This window comes from Papilio xuthus, unplaced genomic scaffold (assembly GCF_000836235.2).
Source record: "Papilio xuthus unplaced genomic scaffold, Pxut_1.1 DF826115.1, whole genome shotgun sequence".
Classification (NCBI taxonomy): Eukaryota; Metazoa; Arthropoda; class Insecta; order Lepidoptera; family Papilionidae; genus Papilio; species Papilio xuthus.
In genome coordinates this window covers 3,319,243-3,338,398 of record NW_013532534.1, presented here as the reverse complement: position 1 = coordinate 3,338,398, position 19,156 = coordinate 3,319,243, and the positions used below count along the sequence as shown (strand labels likewise).

Here is a 19,156-nt window from a genome sequence, read left to right as displayed (position 1 = left end):
TATTGCCGGAATTAATATCTGTAGTTGAACAGTGATGTAGACGAAACTGGAAGCGGCAATGCGCAGCACCAAGCCAGTGTTCAGATAATACATTCCGTACAACGATAGTCGTGGATCGCGAAACTCTAATGTACGTAGAATTCTTTTGGTCAGTTCCAAAATATCATCTGAAAAATAATACACTTGAATAAACAATAACCAATCCTTGATTTTGAAATTCGATACTCTCCACAACGCATTCCTAAAATTGAGAAGTAATTGCAAAGATTGATAAAACGCAAACGAACAAGGTATATGGTTTTCAGTGAGCTTGTTGTCCTATATTGCTGTTATTCGTAAGAACTAAGAACAATAATCTTACCACTGCTGCTCGGTTTGAGTTGTATATAGGTGCATACTAATTTTGTCTTGTCTATTTGTCGACAAAACAAATCAGTTTGTTGGCTAATTCCGTATTCATACAACCAGCCTAGAAGTACCCAGCCAACAATGCATACTATTCGTAACGTATTAAAATCCTGTGAAGCAAATTAAAATAAATAAATAAAGAGTTCCGTAAAGTGGCAAGATTTTTTTTTTAATATTTACCGTAGACTTGTCGTAGGTTATAACAGATGGTACACACAAAAATGTACCTATTGTCACCGTACACATGCCCACAAACACCTAGAAATACATATATATATATCAAAATGTTAAACATAATTATAATTACGTTGATAGCTTTTAATAAACAATGTACCGTGAATCGATAACACTTTTCTAATTGTCGTAGTATCTTGAAAATAATTTTAAACCCTTCAACAAAATCATCCGAACTTGCAAAATTGTGAAATGTTACCAAATCATCGAATTCCTTCTTCCATATTAATCCATCGAATAGGAATTGCTTTGGAAAATATTCTGAATTTAAATTAGCTCTTTTAATTATAGCTACGTTAATATAATGGACTCTTAAGGCGACAAAAACATAAATTGTTAGTAAAAAGCAAACATCGTAAAAGATGAAAAATAAAAGACCAAAGTAAACGGTACCCACAACGTGGATAGAAAACGGTGTTGGATAGGCAAAAATTAACACGACCACAGTTACACCTTGAAATGAAGCAATAAAAATAGTTACTATTAGGTATGCTTTATCCACTGTATCTCTCATGAACTTCGTTTCCAGTACACCAAAGAGTATATCAATTTCGTAGCAATAATCAAGAAGGGTCAAACCAGAATTTCTATTCGGTATCGCAATGTTTAGTAAAATAATATTTTGTAATAAAGCAAAAAGTGTTAAAATGATAACTTCAGCTATTGTTAGAAAATTAGTTTTCCAGTAACAAATATAGAACATATAAAATGCTGAAAAGTTGCCCGATATTATTGCTAGAACCGCTCTTAATATACTAGTTGATGCTTCTTTAGGTGTAATTCTTCCATTTTTCGTTGTGAAGCGAAAAAATCCCGCAAATTTAATAATCCAAAGTAATTTATTATCAAATTTCGTACAGTATTCTCTTGCTAGAATTAACTTAGGATTCATCGTCGCGTTATAAATATGACTGTAATGTTACTGGTCCTAAGTAAATGTAATATCGTTTTAATATCTTATCTATAAAACATTTTACCCGGTTATTCTGTCTCTAGAGAAATAACTAAATCAATTTGTTTTATTACCATCGTAATCTGATTCAAGCATTAGATTAAAATGATATGGTAATTATCGTTTAGATTCTGTTGGTTGTATTTATTGTATGACTAGCGGTCGTCCGCGAATCCGTCCGCGCGGGATGAAAAAAAAAACTCAATAAGTAGGCTATGTGTTCTTCCAGACTTTGTTCTACATCTATGCCAAATTTCAGCGAGAACCATGCAGCCGTTCTGGATATATCTTCAAACAAACATCCAGCCATCCAAACATACGTATTTATAATAGTAGTAAGATTTTAAAATACAATGTTTGCTACTAATTCATTGCTTATTTATTTTATTAATTTGGGCAAGTTTTTTTTTTGACTGAATAACTAAAATCGGATTTTTGTTCTTGAGCAGTATTAATCTATTTAATTAGAGTGTTAATAAAACAACAGAGATATGTTTAATCATGATATATTGCTTATCAGTACAGAATAACAAAATGATTGTGTCTAAAATATGAACTTAAGTTTGACAATTCAATGAAAATGCTAGTAAATGCAACTGACAAGTATTTAGTTAGGATCGAGATACAGCTCTAATATTTATTTGTATAAAAACATACCGATGATAAGCCAATATATTTATAATTTTCAGATCTATCAAATCTTACAAATCGTAAAAAATACTTTAACAATTTATTCATTTTTTTAAAATCTCATAAACACTAATTAGGTACTACTAAGATAAGTTGATGATATTACATCTCAAATTTTTACTACTAATTACTATATTCAGACATATTTACAGTTTAAAAATTCATCCACAAGCTTCGCTGTGAAAGCGCAAATGTACCAAAAAATTGAGCATCTTATTGTTCTTATAATATTTAATTTGGAAGAAGCGCTTCACGTTCTCGCGACGCGTCATCTATGTAATATAATGCAGTAACAACCAAATCATTAAATAACTTAATTACACGAATAATTCTCACACTCATTCACAGCACAAACTGTAACCGATCAATTATATAATTTAAATAATATAAATATTTCTAGAAATGCATTTAAAATTGGTACGACATATAGTGACCTTCCGAGGTCACATCAATTTACAAAAAAAAATTCACATCATATTAAGTACCAACAAAGAACAAACATAACATTAAGTACATAACACATAAAAATTGTGACAAAGTTTTGTGTTAACATATTGATAGATAATTAGAAGCTAGTATCACTAAATCGAGGAAAGAGATTCCTTATTGTGGAGTTAATTTTTCATCAAGCTTAGGAAACGCTTGATACAATAACCTTATGAATCGGACAAGAAGTGTCATCCGATCCATACCCGGCTTCATTTTAAGTCAGCGGCTACTTGCTTTCCACCTAGCACCATACTGTTACCAACGAAGTCCAACGCTGAATTAAAATCAAGCTCACAATTACGATTTTAATAACTTCAAATATATCTTAAAACTAAAGTTATCTATCTTTATCCTATGTTAGAAACTAAACTTATACATAATCCCGTACCATCACCAAAGATTGCACATAATACCCGATACTTTGATTTTTTAATTGCAGTCATGCCTAACTATAAGGCTAGTGTATTTTTATTTGACTGTTAAAAAATAAAGGTATTTTTGAGAACTTTAAATTAATAAAGTTCCATACATCAATACGAATTGTTTTAAAACGAGGAATGTTTACAAATAGTTTGGAAGACAATGTTCATTATTACTAATAAGAGTTTAGTGCACATTGATTTTATAAAGCACTGGGAAATTTAAAGTCAATTGAATCAATTCGATTTGAGTCACTAATAACGGACGGAATAAATTCGTTATTCTTCGCATAACATATTTCATTGTTATATTTCCAAATTGAAAAAAGCGAATAATAAATTATTAAGTACCTAAAGATCTCAGTATTAAATTGAGATAATTGTTAATTTATGTCATCAGTCGTAAATATTTATAATATTCAGTTGTGAACAGGCATCGGTAGTTGTCCCAACAGTTGATTTGCGAACGATGCGTTCGTGAATTTAAAGTGCCTCTTGTCGTAGAACTTGAGTAGTGCAGGCGAGTAAGGGTGTTGCTTCTTAAGGTGCATGTAGTGTTCTTCCGGTTCTGATGTGGTATGACCGCATTCTTCGCACACGTACATCTGTAAAAATATTATTCAAATTAATAATCACTCTAAAAATAGCTTACTTATTTAAGAATTTTGTTACTTCGGGACACAAAAAGACACACTGTCTTTAGCTAACACTATAGTTGGTGTTTTTGATTTCTGGCTATCAATTAGTATTTAGCAGTGAAAAGATGGAATTCTAGAAGTAGTGGCTAAAAATATTGCTATAGCTGTTTTACAAATGTAAATATTTTGAAAATCTACAATAAAAATATCGTTAAAATTGTTTATGAAAATTAAATTACCTTAGTCCTTCTTTCCTTGTAAGCATATGTGTGCTGTACGCCATGTACTTTCAGGCAGTGAGATTCTAGTGAACATCTTTGTGTGAATGACTTCTCACAGAGATTGCATTTATAAGGTCGGACTCCGGTGTGGGTTCGTGTGTGTCTCTTCAAATCGAAGGTATCATTGAATCCTTTGCCGCAGAATGTGCACAGATATCGCTTTACATCCGAGTGACATTTCATGTGCCGGTTCAGCAGCCTCTGCAAACTGAAGTTCTTCGAGCAAACCCTGCAGATAAACTTCGTTGGATCGTCCTCGCTCACTAATACTTGTTTATTCTTCTCCTCTTCTCTTTGTCTTGCATTCGCTTCCGTGGCGAGTGGGTTCTTCACGCCGTGCCCACCGTTGATAAATTCCAATGGAAGCTCTGCCGGCAGACCCAACTATAAGAAGAAATTAATCGTCTTATTTTTATTATAAAACAAGTATTATTTACAAATTGTGTAAAATGTATGGATACAAAAAGACAAAACTCGATAAAGCTGAGCTTAATCAATGTATCAAATTAATAAAATGTATATTATAAAATAATGGTTATAAAATATATATGATATGAATAACATTTGTAATTTTTAATAAACAAATCGCAATAGGTTGAAGCATAAGTTGATTAAGGCTCAGCGTTACGTAATAACGATTTCTTTCTAATTTGAATGTTCAATGTCATCTATGTAAATTAAAATCAGTTCTAGAATGACATTGAAAAAAGAAAGTAAAAGCTTCGCCTTAAAATCAATGAATGCTTACCCTTTGTTGCAAGATTTGAATTTTGCTATCGGCGACAGAGCCTTTCTTCAGACTTACAGCAGCGGCAGGGCTGAGCGACGAACTCTCGATGTGGCTGTTGCCGTCCAAGGAGTTGTTTCCGCCGGGCGACGGCAGCGACACGCCCGTCGGCGAATCCAGCTCCAGTGAGTGACTAGGGAAGGGGAAACCGGGAGACAGTATTTGCTGTCTCTGCTGCAGTTGCACGTGGATTTGAAGTTGCTGCATCTGTCCTTCATTGTGTTGAAGGAGCGCTGGATTCAAATGCATTAACAGATCTGGGCGTTCTTTAGGAAAATTATATGATGGGCTTTGCTCTTGACTCGCGAACGCTAAATAGTTGGCCTTCTCGTAATACTGTCTGCTTAGACTTATATGCTCTGCCAGCGATGAGATGTCTGATGGATTGTGAACTGAGTCCGGAGTTATTGATGAGGATTCTCTTATTTCAGAATCGGTTATGGATTCAACATGGTTATTTAATAAATTGGCAAAGTCTTCCGCAGAATCAGATAAATTTCCTAAAATTCCTTCATTTGATCCGGTAAAGGATAAGGTGGTCGAAAATTGTATATTATCTATAACGTCTTCACCCATATCAACGACCATAGAAACATCGAAATTACTTCCGTAGTTACCAATTGCACCTAAATTTTCTAACTTATTCTCATAGTCTATTTCCTCGTCTTTTAAAGCTAATCCGTAATGTGCATTCTGCATTAAGGAATATTGTTTACCCTGTTCTGGGAAATTTGTAGCGTTTTCATTATTCTCACATTCCATATTAAATCCATTCATCATGTTAAACTCATTGGAGAAGTTACTGTTGGCATTGAATGAGTTTTGTCCACTTTTCGTTGAAGGACCAAGAGTTTCGTAAAAAGGCGGCAGACTGCCAGTCGGTGGACTGTTAGGTCCATAATTTGATCGTCCATCTCGACCGTTTCCACCACTTCCAGAGCCTCCTCCAAGAGCGCCTCCACCTCCTGAGCTAGGGGCCGTACTTCCACCACCGGAGCTAAAGTTTCCTGAGCCTCCACTGCTCTGTGAACTTGAGTTGGTCCCGTTGCCGCCAGTCGATCGTCCATGTCCTGCAGCAGCATTAATAATTCCTGGAACTTTATTTCCTGGACAATTACGCAAAACCAAAACTGGCCTAGCCAAGATGCTATTAGCAATCTTTGAGCTACTTGTCCTTCTTTGTTCTCTTATCTTCTTTTCTGTTTCTTCATCTTCGGATTCTCCTCGTTTCTTCGCTATAGCGTAATCTATTGGCTGGTCCTGTTCTGGTTCCGGCGTAGGCAGCGTTGGTGGTACAGTAACATCCGATAATTCTTTCTTACCATCGCGAAATTGCGACTGTGATGGTGTTCTTTGAATTACTGATACTTTTTGGCATGTTACGTTATGATCGATACTAGGAGACGGCACGGACTCTGGTGATGGTGAATTTCTGGATGGTAAGACTACGGGTTCACTTTCCAACGGATCTTTCTCTTCTTTAATGAGAGGTTTATCATCTCCCTTCTTTTCTTCGACTGGCAAATATAGCTTTCTTTCAGCTTGTGTAAGGACATGGCCCCTGTGACTTCCGTAAGGAATATCGCCGCCAAGTATGGATGATATAAATCTCCTTGGTTCTTTCGTTCGACGTTCTTGCATAAGTCTTGATCCATTGCTTTCTCCAAACACATCTCGATCTGAAAAAAGAACAACAATTATATGTTAAAATAATGGATATATAAATAATCATAATATTACTAAATAAAGAAAATTGGTCGTTATATAAATGTATTAGATAAAAGTAACTATTCTAGTTGGTTTATAACGTATTCGTTTAGCGTCGTAGCCATAAGGCCTCACTGACGTCACTGGTATGTGCCTCCATAACGGTAACATTCGCCTCCGCATACACACCTACAACTTTACTGCATGTGTGCGTATCATTATTATAATAATTGACGCGCACTCCGTAGTGACAGATTCAATCTCGACCTAAATCTGCCAACCAATAGTGCAACCGGCTGTCAACAAATGGGTTTTAAACACTTCCTGTCTACTGTTGTATTAACGAATTAATTTAATATTTCTAATTATCAATAGTATGTTTTAGTTTTAGTAAAAATTATTGATATTTTTTATTATTAACGGATTTCATACGACTATTTTGTCATTACAATAAATAGATCGCTGAAATATTTTGTTGTTTTGAAAATTTAATTAATGTGAACTTAATATAAGGACTATTTAAAAATGATAACAACCGAAAACGACAACATTATTAGATATAGCAAAACATGCGTAGGTAGCAAGTGAAAGTCCCAAGGTTGGAACAAACGAGTTCCTTTGCCCTTTCTCGGCTTTTGTTAGGGACCCAAGGACGAGGCCTGCATTGTTGGGATCTCTTTTTTATATCCCTTGTAATTGTATGCGTCTGCGCAGCTAGGCGTGACGGCGCGGAGTTAAATTTGAGAAGTTTTCTACCGTACAGCACCAATAAAGATATAAAAAAAAAGTGGCCGGCTCCGTAAATTTTATAGCGATATTTTAACCCCAAGAATAAGCCAACAAATACTTTTATGTTAGGTTATAAACAGACCTAAACGTTTCTCAGAATTGTCCTCTAGACGTCTCTTTACATAATGCCAACGAGTTTAGTCTGTATGAAAATATTTGAATGTTCAATGAAGTGACGTGAACTTTGCAGTTAACGAATAATTAAATGCATATTTAAGTTTGTATTTTCTTTTACAAACAATCATCGAAAATTCTGGAAAATATAATTTCAATAATTTGGAGTATGGAGGTAAAAAAGTCACGCATAATAATTTACAAAGATTGTAGCATCAAAAATGTAAAAATCTTAACATTTTACAGGAATTCTAAAAAAAAAAATAGCTTATGTAATAAACAGAACTACTGGTATATTAATAAACAGCTTCCAGTTATAAAAAGAAAACCACAAATTACTATTATTTTTAATGAAAGGTCAATAGTTTTTTTTTATATGTAAAAGTATAATATAACTCTAATGTAAATATTTAAAAACTTAAAAGCGGTTGACAAAATAAAATTACAAACATTTTATGAGCTCACGAATTTAGAATTACGTGTAGCGCAGATGTAGTGGTCTTGAATACCAACGCTGACTTGCCTTTTGCGGCGAGATAGAAACGATAACGCTAATTGCGCGACTGAGATAATATCCCACAGACCAAAAAGAAACGGATTATAGCAAATAAAAGTATATTTTTACACTTGACGGTGTAGATTTGTTTACATAAATAACGATACTTTATTATAAATTGATTATTTGGTTGATTTTGTTAGACTAGATGTAAAAAAAGTAAACACGTTTAGTGCCACCAACTTGTCTGATTAGTTCATTTTCATATGAAAGATATCGAAGCGGCATGAAACGTGTTAAGTGTAAAACACGAATTAATATTGAGTGTCATCTGTTCAATTATTTTACAATAGCTTTTACCCGCAACTTTGTCCACGCGGAAATGACTTAATAAAAATGGGTGCTGTAGTTTTTTAATTATTCGTTACATACAAATATACCAAATTTTTCTTCTCTATATTAGTATCGAGTTATATTATATTAATCTATGTATACAAATATGTTAGTTTGTATTATAATTTTTTTAATCCATATTTCCGTCTTAACTTTTAAATAATTTAAAGCATTTTACTTTACATTTCAAAAGTAAAAAACACAACAGATGCGTGAAATGTTTGGAATAATAATGAAATTTTATTTCCATAACGGCGTCTTAATTAAAATGACATACTGTGTTCTTTGTTTTTTTCATGGTGTCTGCTGACATTTAGAAACCTGATGAGATCATATAATAGGTCATATAATATATAATGTTTATTTGAGTCACTATTGTGAAAAAAAAGATGGCTAAAGACATTCTAATTTTCGACCACCAAAACATAGCATATCTTTCTTAACGTGGATTTCCATTGTTGAAAAACCTATACAAAAACATATGTTATCTCTATTCTTTCAACTGACAATTATAATGAGAGGGATGATAACACGTTTTGATTTAATATGTTTAGGAAATGTAAATCCGCGGCTAGAATGTTATAAAGCTATCTTTAGGACACTTTAATTCCTCGTGGTTTTTGATAAATTATTCGCTTACAATGATTCTTTGTATTTTTAAGAACGATAACATTACGTTATTGCATAATTTAATACAAGTACGATTAACATTTAATTGTTTTAAAGGTAACACGTATTGATATCGAAAATTACCATACCGTCGTACCGCATCAGACAGCATTGACTTCGTAACGAGTTCTATTTAAATTGTGCGGTTTTACTCTATGATACGGTTAGGCAAGGCCTCCTAATTACCATGTTCGTATCAATTCAGTCTTTGTTTCCTGTACAGGAATAGTAACGTTACCTTGAATTGGCACATTAAGGGTACGTTCAGACAGACCGGGGCGTATAGCACATTTTTTGTAGCAAACAAAATTGACCATTATAAGATTGTAACAAGTTTTAGTTTTATTTTGCACGTCTTTTTTATCAAGCGTAAAATGAAATAAAAAAAAATTATTAAGCTCTGTTTCAATCGTATAAAGATTAATTTTATTTACGATAAACTTTTTTTGCTCTTTGCCCCGGTATGTGAGAACCGACCCTAATTCGGACAAAGCGGTCTTCGTGTTTTAAGCGGTTTTTTTGTAACTTACACCCGTTAAGTTACGTGATATGAAGATAATAAACATTAATATCAATTGTCAATTGATAATTAAGTTAGATAGTTATTATTTTCCGTCTTATTAATGTTAAGTCATAAAACATAATTTATTGCTATTTCAATCAGATGCGATCTAATAAATTCAGTAGTGTAGTTTCTTATTAAATTTAAAATATAAATGATAACCACAAAATGCCGTTATTTCGCAATATTTCGCTCAAGAATTATGACGCGTAATTCTTTTTAAACGGTAATTTAATTACAATTTGTGTAAATTAACAACGATTAAGATTGTGGTTAAACAGGTATTTGAATTGACTTTTTAGATATAAATGCATTGTTTTGGACTATCGACAACATGCAAGTAAATTATTGTAATTACTTTTAGCCCTATAGACATTCTATACCTTAAAGGGGCCTCCGTAATTTCTTTGCAATTGTAATCTTAATTTATCGACAGCTCGTTTTGGACTGTTAGTAACTTAAATTAATATTACTTCATTTTTTTTTGGTAGAAATATGGAACTGTATAAAAATCCAATTAAATCAGTTTCATTATAAGTCATAATATATTATTAACTATTTGTTTTTACTAATTTTGGTAATAAAATAGTTTTTTATTCTATTACGTCATATGAGCTTCTTTTAAAATATTAATGAAAAAGTGATTATGAATACTCTCAAATATACGTAGAAAAATAGTAAAATACATTTAAAAATATCCTTAGTGCTATAAAAGTATGTAGAAGAAACGGCGCGATCGCGGAGCGACTATCGTGTCCTTGCGACCGGGGTTATCGGACGCTGTTAGCATTTAACGCATTAAATAAAACGTAAGACAGCTATGAAGAACCGCTTCGGACACAGAACACATAAAACTCCGTTGAAGCCTTTTTTATAGACTTAAATACCGATAGTACACGGTACACGGTGAGTCGGGAGTGGCCGAGCTAAGGATCGGTTGAAAGGTCGTCGAGAAGGACACTTTTTGTTCTGAATTATTTATTTTTCGTACGCTTTGCCGACATATGGGGACCGTTCGTGCCATGTGAATATTGAACGTTGTTCTTTTTTGTTTGCTTATTTATATAACTGTGAAAAGAATAAATATAAATTCTATTGATAATTAAAATAATATACTTACTAAACTGTTTGCCAAATTAGTTTGCTGTTTCAGTAAATTGTGTACAAACCGATCTTATGAATAACACATTTTTTTATCATTTCTTTTGCGTGGAAACACAGTTACCAAGGTCAAGGTTATAATGTTAATTAGTAAATTTAATAAACCAGTTTATTACCCAGGTTTGAATCGCAAATTTTTATTTGATAGATGAAACTTTCAAAGCGACGCATACAAAAGTAATTGCTAAATCTTCCGGATATTTCTCGGTTGCTTTGGTGTAACAAAAAACTTCGATTTAAAACTTCGTGTCTCAAAACGAACGGCCACAAAAACTGTTTGGAGTCTTTATTATTACTTTGATCGTGGTGTGAATCACAACCAGATTTGGCGAGGGTTAATGACCCAAATATGTTTGGCGAAGTGTTCAAGGCTACAGTCGACTAATTTGGTTAGCTAACAGAAAAAAAATCTCGTATCTAAGATGGCGATCACTTGATTTGTTTTCGTATTTCGGCTCCGGTTTGACAACAACTCAATTGAATATATTTTGTCTAAAATATTTGTTACCGTTATTTTAACTTTATCATATATATGCATATAGAATCGAAGATATGTGCTAACATTTGTAAGTGGTATATTAAAATTAGTATCATTAACATTGCCTTAAAATATATTTCGATAATTATAATCCTTTCAAGTTATGCTATTCAACTTAGAAAGCGTTTTAGGGATGTCAGATTGTTGATAAAGGCATCATATAATCTTCTTCACTAATGCCTTTCGATAAAATAAAAAGGGTTGGTTTATAATATTGTAATCATATTGTTATGTTACATAGAAATTATGACAAGTAGTTAAATAACACTTAAATCTATTAATATTTAGATAAAATTTTCAAAATGAAAAAAATTGAGGGCCACTCAAAAAATTCAGAAAATGTAATGATTTGTTTAAATTATATTATAATGTATTTATTTTAATTAACAGTAAGTAAGGGTAGATATATATGTGTTATAACATCGCTTACTAACATTTTTGGCGCACCCTAAAAATTTATTCCTGCTGAGTGCAGTGTAAGGCAGTATCTACACTGTATAGAAACTAACAAAGTCAAATGTTCACTATGTTTAAATATGTCAAATGGTTACTTAGGTTATGTGCTTACAATGGTAATTGAGCCCAACTTGAGCTACGTATCATATTGTACTTGAATTTCATCTTGGATCAATTAGTTATTTGCGTTAAATATGCATAAAGGAAATCAGTCACGTTGAGTCATGCGTGCTAAATATTTTGTTATGCATTTAACTGTTCGCGACGAATTTAAATATACTATAAAATCGTGTTCGTTGCGTTTAACGAATTTTTTTTGACACGTGTAAGTAAAGTACTAATCGCCCACTATAATGAATGACCGTATACGTTGATTTTACTCACGCCGTTTACGCATGCCTTGTTTAATTTAATTAAGCACACGCCCATTGTTTAAAGGAAATTATATTTTAACGATAATACATTTAAAAGACTTTATACGTCGTTTAACTATAGTGTTCAACTTTTAAGATCTAAGGTCATTTTACTCACTAATGTAAGTAATTTTTTAAGTACGCTGGACGTTCAGTTTCAACTGAACAGTTAAAACAGTGTATTTACGTAAAATTTTAACTGATAGTCGAACTGTACAGTTTAAGCTTACCTAAACATGCAAAGTTATAACTAAACAGTTCAGTCAAACAATGATTCAGTAAAGACTGAACGTCTGTAATGGCCTTAATAACCATGTGTCTTATATGCTAGGGCTATACAAGGTGCAATGAATTGATCGCCACAGAATTTTGTTTGTATTGTCTACGATACAGATAATCATAACTGTTGACATAAAATACCTCGTTAACCTAATCGTCTATGAAATATGAAAGGTATTTCGTTTCTACTCCTAAACAATACGACGAGTTTATCCGAAGTTGGCGCCAATCTTCGAAAGGAAATAGGATCAGGTGGGATTAGATTTAAACAAAAGCTAACGTTTTTTGTGTCTTCTTTTACGTAGAAAGTAATACGCCTCACTGGACAAAGGATGGGATAAATTCTTTTCTGGATTTAAAACTTTGAGTAGGGGATTGTGGGCTTTTTAGAATAGGTAATATTTTGGAGAGCTTATTCTGAAATTTTTAAAGCCATTTAGTTTATACTTGGAAAATACCTTAATCGAAAAGAAGAATGTCTCGAAAAACTCAAGATATCTTAATTACTTTAATGTATATATATTTTACAGTGAATAATTAATTCTAATTTCTTATCTATATGCCAATTAAATAAACTATAATAGGCAAATGTATACCCCTGTTTACTTAGCTACATTTTTTTCTATTAAAACAACGGCAGATGTAAATTCTAAAACTGGCGTGTGCGATTAAAAACCGACCGGACCCGCATATAATACTCGTTGCGAAACTGGTGCGTTGTGCCGCGAAGTTTGTGCGGGGACATGTGTCGTTGGAAGTGTTCCTAGAAACAAATGCCTGCACGTCACGTGTATCGCATCTTGCCAGGGGACATGGCAAAAAATTAATGGCAACACTCGAATGTGACTCTATCGATATGTGGACTTTCAAGTTCTTCCACTTGACCATAATTTTTTGCATTCATTCAAGAGAGTTTGAGTTGCGTTTAAATTTTAAGTTTACAAAATTGAAAATGTATGTCATTTAAAATAAAAATTGGTAGAAAAAAGCTAACTGGTAATTTGCAAAATTGAAATTCTCCGTCTAACTTTGACACAAGAAAGGCTGAATTCAAGCGAAATAATTAAAAGATTAAATTTAAATGAATGTACGGTGATAAAGTTCTTTGTTCGAGTAGAAATCTTTCCGAGAACAGTTTTGCAGTTCCATTATGAATGCAATCGGAGTATTTTTTTATGATCTTTGCAAAAGCAAAACCTTAAAAAGGTAGCTGAAACACAATGGGCAAAGGATACAATAGCGCTGCCGGCCACATGGTGAAATGAGCTCTTCTTTTTACAACAAAAAGTTAACTGTTTGTACACGACGATGCTTGATAAAGATTATTGCTAACCCACAAATACGTACCTATGTAACTTCAAAATTTATTGTGCACCTAAGAATCATCTTTGGTAATACTAACAATATGATAATTTTTAAGTTATTTATAGAAAAACCTAACAATAGTTAAAAAAATCGTTATATGAAGACCTTGACATGTTTAAGTATTTATCCGCATATAAAAACCTCTGCATACAATGTTTACATAATACCGTTAGCCAGTTGTTTCATTCAAAATAATGAAAATTTATAATATTTTTCCATGAAAATAATTAAAAAAGGAATACTTCCAATAGGTATAAATGACACATCTCACAATCGATTTAATAAACTATTGATATGGGATTGAAATTATCCCACTGAAACCTAACAACTTACCCTAACAACTTCAAGGCTTTAGTAAGAATACGTAGACGATGCAATATTCCGTATAAGGGCAAGTCAACAAGCAGACCCTTGTCCCCAATGGTAGTGTCAACATGACACGCGGGCTCAGTAATTGATGCGCACGCGCACTTATTGTTTAGAAAATATCTTCTTGTATACGAAGCTGTTAAATTCTTTACGAATTTTATAATAAGTTCCTCAACACACTATATTTATTCACTTCTAATTCTTAATGTATTATAAGCAGAATAATTTTTGATAACATCGGCATATTTCAGAGACATAAACATTTCATTGAAAAGTTTTTCACCTATAATTGATTAACTTAATTACCAGTAGTAAACAACGTCTTATTGTTCGAAAGCAAACAAAAAAGTTGGTAAGTCTATATCGAAACAGTTTACTCGGCCGTGGTTTTTTGTCTTTAAAACCAAAGTTACACAGGATTTCTTTGTACTTAATTTACTACGACACAGGTTTACACCTCAATGCCTCTATGACAGTTAACTCTTGTACACCGACATACGATCCCATGCAATAACCGTAGCCGCTGCGCTTCTCAACTTCCTCAGACCGGTTGACTGTATAAAGACGTACCGACAATAGGAACTACTACTAGGTAGGTAGGTAGGTACGGATACTAGGTCCATAATTTTTCTTCGTTTTCCAAAAATACAAAAAGCCCAACTTTACCCCGAAAGAGAATACAAATAACATGTCAAAATCGTTCAAGCAGTTTAGAGTGTATTCGGGCATAGTGGAACGAAAAAGAACATGCCAGTCCAGTCATTTGGCCTAAGATTTGTAGTATGATTTTGTTTCTTTAAAGTGCAAAACACTCTTTGTGATTTCTGTTTTTTTGTTTGGTTGTTGAACATAATGTTTTATTATTGTTGCCACTGATAGTGTAAATATTATACAATAAAACTAATTTTCAACATCCGAAATAAATATGTTCTTATTATACAATTTAAAAATAAAATATGCGTTTTATTTTATGCTCTTCAAGTTCAATTATAAACCTTCATGTAGTAACCTAGGTTTAATGAATTTTACAAGAAGCAGTTAACGCGATTGCTTTGACCTACTACGACGTAATTAGCAAAACCTGTTTGTATTACTTCATTAATTTCTTTGTAGTTAATTTCTAAAATTAAACAATTTGTGTTAACGTCCACTTACCTAATATAGCATTAATAACGTAATTATTAAAATATTTGTAACAGTACTTTATTATTGATAAAATATTTATGAATTAAATACTCGAATAAAAAATGCAATGTTTTATTACAAAATACTGTATTTTCTAATGAGTTATATGTTTAAAATGTTAGGTATTTTTAATACAGGTTAAGTCACGCGTTGAAATCTTTTGTACTCGTGTTATGTCATAATTATTAAGTTTAAAGATGTACGCTTTCTTTCAACCTAAAGTTTACATAGTAGAATTTATTTTTATTTATTTCAATATTTGAATACTAATCTAATAAAATAACTTTTAAATCAACCGTATGACATTGTTAAATTTTTTCGTATGACCTTGGGCGTTTAAAGGCAATCGCACCCTTTTTGTACAGGTGACATTTCACCTGTAATTATATTGTACCCTTTGCGTCCCCTTACGCATTAAAAATTGCGCGAAAACTTCCTTAATGCGGGCGAAGCCTGCTTCTAACGGTGCTATTGATCGTTTTATTGCAGTCTTTATCTTAGTAAATTTCTACTTGGAATTAAAAGTTATAGTAACGCTGTATTTTAGTTAGTATGACATAGTGCCGCTATTTTATTTTGAAGTTAGTCTCACTACTAACTAAATAAGGGTAACTTTTTCCGGCGTATCTGTGTATTTAATCTAAAAGGCTATATTGATTTTTCTTGCCAGTGTCACCCACTGCATTACCTGATTATGCGATAAATTATCAAAATCATATTCTTTTTTATCATTAACAAATTGTTAATAAAAAAAACGTGTGATGTTAACATTGCACGTAATACGCATACAACAGCTAAGCCAATTAGTTTAAAAGGACAATTGGTATTGCGGTGACTAACCTAAATACAAAGCGAATAGCAATGGCTGCCGGAAACAGCGCCATTGTGCCGCAATCATTGACACCTCGCTGCCATCATCCGGTCAATTCCGGCCTCGTGCTGTGACTCTCAACTTGACCATACACGTACGCCCTCATATAATGCTATCGTCCGATACAAGTCTCTCTTAGCGGCATAGAATAATTTCGTACGTGTCGAAACTTTATTAAGACAAAACTGCGATCATAGTCCAAGAGCTAACATGAAATATAAAGTATGCAAATATTTATACGAATTAAATATCTTTATATGTTCTAACTAATTGTTTATCGATTTTATATTACATTCCATACTGGAGTTAAATTTGTCTAAACTGCACTGAAACTAATTTGCACAAGCATTTGTTGTGATTAACGATATCGATCGTGAAGTTTATTTAAATTATTACATACATTTTAAATGTAATGTACGAAGAGCAAAAACAAATCGTGTGGTCCAATTTTAGCACATCTATGAGAGTAAACATTTAATGGAAAGACGCAAAAACTTGACAGTTATTTCAATGATTCACACATTGTAACCATCCGAGACCGTTAAAATCTCAGGTGACCATTCTCATATATAGACAACTATTATTTGCTTTGTCTCTTCAAATATTAGCTATTAAAAAACTATGCATTAGTGAATTCTGGTATCGTGTGCAATTGTTTTATTTTGCAATAAGAATATTTCCATGTATTTTACAAATACCTTATTTTTTTTGGTTACAAATTGTTAACACTATTTTTATTTATATTATTAACCTGATATTATTATTGTATGTAATAAAATCTTCTAATAAAAACGTTATACATATTGTCCCAACTGAAAAGATTTAAATCTATGGACAAATGACACGAAAAAATTAAGGATCACGCAACTCCCACATGATCTCAGGTAGATTTCTGTTGTTTGGTGCGCCGTGGACGAAAACTGGATTCTGGACAAGTGCGAGATTCTTTTTTTGGCAGGCAAGTGGCCGTTATGGAGGAAGTGATAAATGAAACGTTATATTTGAATCAGGTTCCGTTTAAATAAATAAAATATTAAAAGTGATGAGTAGAAAAAACATAAATATTTTGCATGAAAGAAAGTACGTTAGATGAGCAAAACGTATAAGTAAGGAGCGAAAACTTTAATGTAGAAGAAGTAAAGTAATGAGAAGACTTAGGATGATATTTAAGGAGATAATAAGACATATTGAATAGTTATGGAGTATGCAAAACTTACCGATGCATTCCTTATCCTTCTTAGACAACAGAGCAATGGGTCCGTCGTCGAGAGGCGAGCCGGGGCAGAGTGTGTCGGCTTTGCTGGCGAGCAACTCCTGCCCCTCCTGCAGCCCCAGTTGTTGCTCGTGCAACCGCTTCTTAATCAGGAAGATCTTCGGCATCTTCGAGCTTTAAGTAGCACTGCACTCAATCCTTGCTTTGCGATCAGTCTAAAAGTATTCACCCCGTCCAGTCACGATCAACACAAGTTTGCATCATAACACTGCACGGTAAGTTTCCTCGCGTGGCTGTTTGTTTGTAGCGGAGCAGCTAGCGGCACGTGCGGTACCGTTGGCCGCTGCGAGAGGACTGAGAGCTAGTGTGCGTGCGGCGCTCGCGACACCGTTGCCCGGACAGGTCCGCCCGCGCCCGCGCCGCCGGCGCCGCCCGCCCCGTGCACCCGAGCGCCCGTGCGCCCCGTGCGCCCGCGCAGACATCGCAACCCGCCCGCCGACCGCCGACCGCTGACTCCCATACAAAAACAGATTCCAGTAAAAGTGCTTGCGCACAGACGTTCCTCCCGACACCATTTAACAATACCGCTTTTGTTTCCTTGTCTATTGTGTATCGTCTGGTATTAATATCAATGAAAAAAATGCCTTAACTTAATTTAAGAATTAAGTTTTCTTTTCAAGCTCATATAGGAGTTTAATTGAACATGCCCGTTACTTTTAAAGGAATATTCAAGAAAAAGGTGGATGTAATTTTAAGAACAATTTACTTTAAATCTGTGCCACACGAATCACTAAAATGACTCATCAAAATTTTTGTAAATCTTAAAATGTATTCTTAGGAAATGAAGGTGAACGGTATAAAATGCATGTTATAATACTAAATGTAGATGCTGCACAATAATGACTTTGAGGTCAATATAACTATAATTCTTTATGCACGAGTCGCTGCGAAGTGCACTCATACATATTCATTATTCAGGCAAAAATCTAAATTTATACTTAGAAGGTAGACCGCTTGTATGGCGGCAGTCTTTCAATTAGTGAGAAGAATTTAACAAATGAAAGGAGCAGACAGAGTGCAATCAGCTAAGGATATTTTACAACTAAACAAACGGGCATTTACAAAACAAAGTTAATATTACTTGAATAAACTTTACGATGTTTATTGTTAGTAAAATTTCCATTTTTAATCTACTTTTCTTTGTTTAGAACGAAACGTTGTGCGGACTACCACTGCCGGCTCCTTTGTAGATCTTTCCTGGTCTTTCAAATATCGCGGCATAACTTTGATTGCCCCATTTCTTTTTAACAGTTTCTTAGGGTAACCGAATATTTTTTCACACTTGTAAACAATATATTAATGCTTTATGTTGAGTGTTATATAAATCGCATATAAGTATTCGTCATATCCGGTTTAAAAGTATTACCGTAACCGGAGATTGAATCTTAAGGGTTTCATAAAACACAAAAATACGCATCAAACACTATTTTGTTACATACAAATCATTTCCTGGAATCACAAGATAATACTCCTATCCAGGGTGTCGGCGTCTTTGTAAAGGGATTTGGATGTCTTAGTGAAAAAGTTTGTAATACCTTATTTGAGTTTTCTTTATGTTTTGTATTGTTGTAAAAGGAGAAAGTATATATTAAAAAAGTTGAAAACAATTCAATGAAGC

General features: G+C 33.3%; 1 protein-coding gene across 2 annotated transcripts; it reads right to left on the bottom strand.

The window, feature by feature from the left end:
• Window positions 1–2,084: 2,084 nt before the first annotated feature.
• On the bottom strand, window positions 2,085–17,867 carry ovo (protein). Of its 2 annotated transcripts, none has more exons than XM_013319833.1 (4): window positions 17,483–17,867; window positions 4,860–6,577; window positions 4,070–4,495; window positions 2,085–3,797 (listed from the first exon to the last, which is right to left on the bottom strand). In XM_013319833.1, the coding sequence occupies exons 1-4, from the start codon at window positions 17,643–17,645 to the stop codon at window positions 3,612–3,614; spliced, it is 2,493 nt and encodes an 830-aa protein (XP_013175287.1). In that variant the 5' UTR covers window positions 17,646–17,867; the 3' UTR covers window positions 2,085–3,611. The 2 variants fall into 2 exon arrangements, with proteins under 2 accessions (XP_013175287.1, XP_013175288.1); XM_013319834.1 differs by having other exon boundaries at window positions 4,917–6,577; window positions 17,483–17,866.
• Between the last annotated feature and the right edge of the window lie 1,289 nt (window positions 17,868–19,156).